This window comes from Pelodiscus sinensis, chromosome 23 (assembly GCF_049634645.1).
Source record: "Pelodiscus sinensis isolate JC-2024 chromosome 23, ASM4963464v1, whole genome shotgun sequence".
NCBI lineage: Eukaryota > Metazoa > Chordata > Testudines > Trionychidae > Pelodiscus > Pelodiscus sinensis.
Window position 1 is genome coordinate 5600348 of NC_134733.1, and position 6000 is coordinate 5606347.

The 6000-nt window shown below is 49.5% G+C and overlaps 1 protein-coding gene across 1 annotated transcript in view; it reads right to left on the reverse strand.

Annotated features, from left to right (window-relative positions):
* LOC102445544 (protein-arginine deiminase type-2) overlaps positions 1–888 on the reverse strand; it is an 87245-nt gene extending 86357 nt beyond the window's left edge. Inside the window, exon 1 of the mRNA XM_075906208.1 lies at positions 663–888. Coding sequence (XP_075762323.1) covers positions 663–754 — 92 coding nt within the window. The 5' untranslated portion in view covers positions 755–888. The remainder of the gene's footprint in view (positions 1–662) is intronic.
* Positions 889–6000: the final 5112 nt, after the last annotated feature.

Genomic DNA, 6000 nt, shown 5'->3' on the forward strand with positions numbered 1-6000 from the left:
GGGACCCCCGGGGGGGGGGGCGCAGCGGGCAGGAGAAGGGGACCCCCGGGGGGGGGGCGCAGCGGGCAGGAGAAGGGGACCCCCGGGGGGGGGGGCGCAGCGGGCAGGAGAAGGGGACCCCCGGGGGGGGGGGCGCAGCGGGCAGGAGAAGGGGACCCCCGGGGGGGGCGCAGCAGGGACCCCGGGGGGGCGCAGCGGGCAGGAGAAGGGGACCCCCGGGGGGGGCGCAGCAGGCAGGAGAAGGGGACCCCCGGGGGGGGGCGCAGCAGGGACCCCGGGGGGGGCGCGCAGCAGGCAGGAGAAGGGGACCCCCGGGGGGGGGGCGCAGCAGGGACCCCGGGGGGGGCGCGCAGCAGGCAGGAGAAGGGGACCCCCGGGGGGGGGGGGCGCAGCAGGGACCCCGGGGAGGGCGCGCAGCAGGCAGGAGAAGGGGACCCCCGGGGGGGGCGCAGCAGGGACCCCGGGGGGGGCGCGCAGCAGGCAGGAGAAGGGGACCCCCGGGGGGGCGCGCAGCAGGCAGGAGAAGGGGACCCCCGGGGGGGGGGCGCAGCAGGGTCCCCGGGGGGGGGCGCGCAGCAGGCAGGAGAAGGGGACCCCCGGGGGGGGGGCGCAGGGAAGCCGGCCGGGCCCTGGCGGGCTGCGGGGCCCCCCGGGACACTCACCCGTGCACGTCGGCGGAGATCCGGGTGCCCAGCGCGCACACCGCCTCTATCCGGCTCCCGTACTGCAGCCGCAGCGTCCGCTCCCGCAGCATCTTCCCCCGAGCGGCGCCGGGCGCGGCCCCGCAGCTCTGCCCTGGCTCGCTCGCTCGCGCCCGCCCTGCGCCGCCACCTGCCGCCAGGTGAGCCCGAGCCAGCCGCGGCCCCTGCGCCCGCGAGCCCGGGCTTATCCCCGGCCCAGACACGCCCCCTCCTCCCTAGCGGACCTCGGGGAGCCAATCAGCGGCAGCAACCCCCCCCCCCGTCCCCCGCCGGCAGCCAGGGCTGAGCGTCCGCTTTGTATTTAGAGAAGTTTGGGACAACTTCCCCCCCAGCGCACCCCCCACTCCCTCTTTAGCCGGGGGGGGGGGGGGGCTGCACCCACACTTCTAGGGCACGTGATCATGAGCTCGTGTGTGTGTGTGTGTGTTGGGGGGGGGGCAGACAGTGCCCTGGGCAGACCCCAGAGAGCTCCCAGCCACAGGCCAAGGGCTCCCCCCGCTGTCCCAAGCTCAGCCCCGCTGGTGCTGGAAACCGATCCCTGTGCAAACAGCCCCGCTCCCGGCCTCCAGCCTGCCCATCCCGCCCAGGCAGAAATCGATCACCTCGAAACCCCGCACAGGCCACGGCTACTGTGGTGGGCGTGGCCCGGGGCTTAACACCTGAGCCCTTTATCCGGTGGCAGGTTATGGAGCTTTCATACGATCTCCTTCCTTCCTTCCTTCCTCCCACAGTGAGCTGGTGGTCTTACTAGTACAAGCTGCTGTCTGATGCTTTGAGGAAGCCTCCTTCAAACTGTCACATTTATAACCCTAAAGTTACAATGTCATAGCTAAGAATTGTGTTTTTGGAGAAAACCAGCAAGGTGGAGACCTCTGATATGTGGCGCAATTGGTAATTCATCCATTACTGATTAATTTAACACATACCATGTTAGAATATGCATATGGGCTTTTCTTTTATTACTAGGGTGTTATTTGATGAGTTTATTAATGTTCAAGATAAATAGATCTTTTCTGAAACACACTAAAACAAAGAAAACGTCTTCCCTGGGTTACAAGGTAGCCAGGTTGGAATGATTAAATCTCAAAGAATTTAAAAAACATCCAAAGATCTCAACCAGAACTGAGATCCCTTTTGGTCTTAGAGACTCTCTAAACACATGTCTACACTCGCGGCTTCTTGCGCAAGTATGGCTGATCTTGTGCAAGAATTCGCAGAGCTTCCAGACTGCCCGCCTGCTCTTGTGCAAGGAAATTTACGGTATGGCGTCGTAAGAGAGGGCTTCTTGCACAAGAGCTATGCTCTTTTTGAACAGGTGTAAGCCCTCTTGCACAGGAGCTCTTGCGCAAGAGGGCAGTGTGGACGCTCGGCCGGGATTTCTTGATCAAGAGAGCATCCACACTGCCATGGGCGCTCTTGTGCAAAAGCACAGCTCGCACATGGCAGTGTGGACGTTTTCTTGCACAAGACTTCTTGCACAAGAACCCTTGCACAAGAAGCCGTGAGCGTAGACATAGCCGCAGTGAAGCACAGTTCCCTGTTCTGAAGAGGCTGGGTGCTGGATCTGCAAACATGCCCTGTTACTGTACCCAACTCTACACATATGATTTTAATATAATTTCTTGTGTGCAAAATTAAACACAAGTATAAGGGCCTAATTTAAGCAGCTGCAACGAACGTCTATCAGACAATATGAAAGGGTAAGAACATAAGAACGGCCGTACTGGGTCAGACCAAGGGTCCTTCTAGCCCAGTATCCTGTCTGCCGACAGTGGCCAGCACCAGGTGCCCCAGAGAGGGTGGACCGAAGACAATGATCAAGCGATTTGTCTAAATTGACATTTTCTATTGACTGTTGATTTATATTTTAAGAAAATACATGAGCAAACTTGGCCCCACAAAGTTGCTTTAAATATTTCCCACTCACCTCAATGGATATTTCACCCATCTCAAGGATGAATCTAATGTGGTTAGAGTGTTCAGTTTATTTCTTGACACTGGGGAACTTGATCCTTCAATTTCAACATGTAGAAATATAAATTTAAGTTGTTCAGAATATTAAATGTCAATTCATTTCATTTCCATTTCAGAGCGTTTTTGTCATGAAAGCTCTCAGGCATCTCACAAACGATGTACATACAGAACCACTAAAATGCAACAAACTTTGGGGCGTGGAGACCTCAGCCATGGGAAAATTTTACCCAAAACACTGAGACAAATTGTGCCCCCCCCCACACATGTAGGGATAACATATTAATGTATTAAAATAATTCCCCCAAGTGGAAGTGACTCCCCATAATTTGTTCCCCACAACTTAGTGTTTAGATTTATTTATTATTATTATTTGTTAAGATTGTTAAATGTTTAGATTTATAATTATTGCCCCTCTAGAATATAATTTGTTAGGAATGCAGTATTAGGTCATGTAACTTAAAACTGTTAAAAATATAATACTATGTAGCCAGAAACAGCTCCCCTCTGTGTCCCAGGGAATGCTCAAGCTTTTGCAAGGGACTGCTTGAAATTGACATTGCAGCCGATACAGTGTAACAATGCATTGTCAAGCCACTAACTCTGCTTTGGGAGCCAAGCCCTGTAATTGACTAAGGGCATTGTTAGGTTCTCTTCAAAGCATTGTGAAGCAATTAACCCTAATCGCAAAGTGAAACATTGTAACTATAACAGTAACTAACTCAGCACTCAGACAATGTTTCAAGAAATGCCACCCAGAAACTTGTGACTTTTTTGTAACTACAACTCTTGTATATGTAAAGTTGTTATTATACAAAATACTGTATGGGAAACATTAATTAAGGAATGTATGTAAGAGAGGGAGTGCTTGGACGATGAATGAATGGTTTTGAGAGGTGCCAGCCTGAGAATGCAGCAACAAAGGGCTGAAGAAGGCGTCAGGTGCCAGTGCAACCAAAAGGTGTCAAGTGGAGAAAACCAAGTACTGGAGGTCCATCCTATGAGATCACTGACAAGCACCCGACAGCCACCCTGGACATCAGCATGATGTAGCAATTCCCATAGACTGGCATAGGAAGAAATTCCTATAAGAACTGGACTAAAAGACTCTGGAGCCAGAGTCCAAGGTTCTGCTGCCAGCCCACCAGGAGTTTCAGATGTGCATATGATCAGGACTTCACTCCCCGCTACCATCACTTGTGTAGAGAATACCTGGCCAGTATTCTGTCACAAGCACTTGAATGAATGGATGAATGATTGAATGAATGTTTATATATATATATATATATAAAAGTGTATAAGGGTTAAGTAGTGATAGGAATAAGTAGCTGAACAACGTTGTTTGCTTCTATCTTTTCTTTATTCTTTATTATTATCTTTACAATAAATGTGGCTTTTTGCCTTATCCCCCTCATAAGATCCTGCTTGCTTTTATTGGTACAACACATACACATACTTGTATGATGCATCCAAAACTCTTCACACACACACACACACACACACACACACACACACACACACACACACACACACACACACACACACACACACACACACACACACACACAACTCTTCAATTGAATTATTTCTCCAACACCCTATCATATGCAATAGGAATATATAACTGCCTCCTAGTGATTTGCAAATCAAAAAATGATAAACTAGCTCTAAGGATGAAGTTTCCACTCTAAATTTAAATTTGTCATTGTCCAATTTTCCATAGTTAGCATCATCCACAAATCCCATTATCACTCACACATGTTGGGTTTAATCAAAACCTTTGATTAAAAAAAAATAAACTAAAACCAGGCTTTCTTCAATTGAGCAGAACAACTTTCTAAAAAATGGGTTTTTTTTATGAGGTTGGGAGAGGACAGACCAGGTGAGTAGCAGCTACCTGACATTGGGTCATTTCAGGCAGCTGGAGTGAAATTAAGTGTCGAAAGATGACTTTGGCAACATGGGGCTTTTTGAGCTGTGCCAAAATAGTAGTTGACAATGCCATCATTATGTGATAATGTCAGTGGAACAATGGGGAGAAGCAATGAAATGCAGAGCCAGAGCCAGAGGAGTTAAGGGAAAGATATGCTAAAGCATCACTGGGCCATTGATCTTTTGACAACATTCCGTTACAATGAGGCCAACAATGGAAGGAGATGTCATTGTTAATGGTGCTTGGCAGATGTCACTCGAGGAAAGGGACATGCACAGCGCACTGTTTAGGAATAACTACATTCTGATTGGCTTCAGGCACAAGCGAAGTGCGATTCGGCCAATCAGGGATCAGCTTAGCCATAAAAGTATTGCATATGCAGATGGTCAGCACAGACATTTCGATTTTTTGTTTTCCGTTTCATTATTCTCAGCAAAAAGTGTGATGCCAGCAGAGACTTGCTGACCAGCTTCTGCTTCATTGCTGCCACAAGGAAGTGTGTCTGCTCCGAGGAAATGAAATACTCGGCACATAACATAAGAACATAACATAAGAACGGCCGTACTGGGTCAGACCAAAGGTCCATCTAGCCCAGTAGCCTGTCTGCCAACAGTGGCCAGCACCAGGTGCCACAGAGGGGGTAGACCGAAGACAATGATCAAGCGATTTGTCTCCTGCCATCCTTCTCCAGCCTCTGACAAACAGAGGCCAAGGACACTGTTTCTATCCCCTGGCTAATAGCTTTTTATGGACCTAACCTCCAGGAAATTATCTAGCTTCTCTTTAAACTCTGTTATAGTCCTAGCCTTCACAGCATCCTCTGGCAAGGAGTTCCACAGGTTGACTACACGCTGTGTGAAGAAGAACTTTCTTTTATTCGTTTTAAACCTGCTACCCATTAACTTCATTTGGTGTCCTCTAGTTCTTCTATTATGAGAACTAATAAATAACTTTTGTTTATCCGCCCTCTCCACACCACTCATGATTTTATAGACCTCTATCATATCCCCCCTCATTCTCCTCTTTTCTAAACTGAAAAGTCCCAGTCGTTTTAACCTCTCTTCATATGGGACCCGTTCCAAATCCCTAATCATTTTAGTTGCCCTTTTCTGAACCCTTTCCAAGTCCAAAATATCTTTTTTGAGGTGAGGAGACCACATCTGTACACAGTATTCAAGATGTGGGCGTACCATAGTTTTATTCAGGGGCAGTAAGATATTCTGGGTCTTATTTTCTATCCCTTTCTTAATAATTCCTAGCATCCTATTTGCCTTTTTGACCGCTGCTGTACACTGTGTGGAAGTTTTCTGAGAACTATCCAGGATAACTCCAAGATCTCTTTCCTGATTTGTCATAGCCAAATTAGCCCCCATCAAACTGTACGTATAGTTGGGG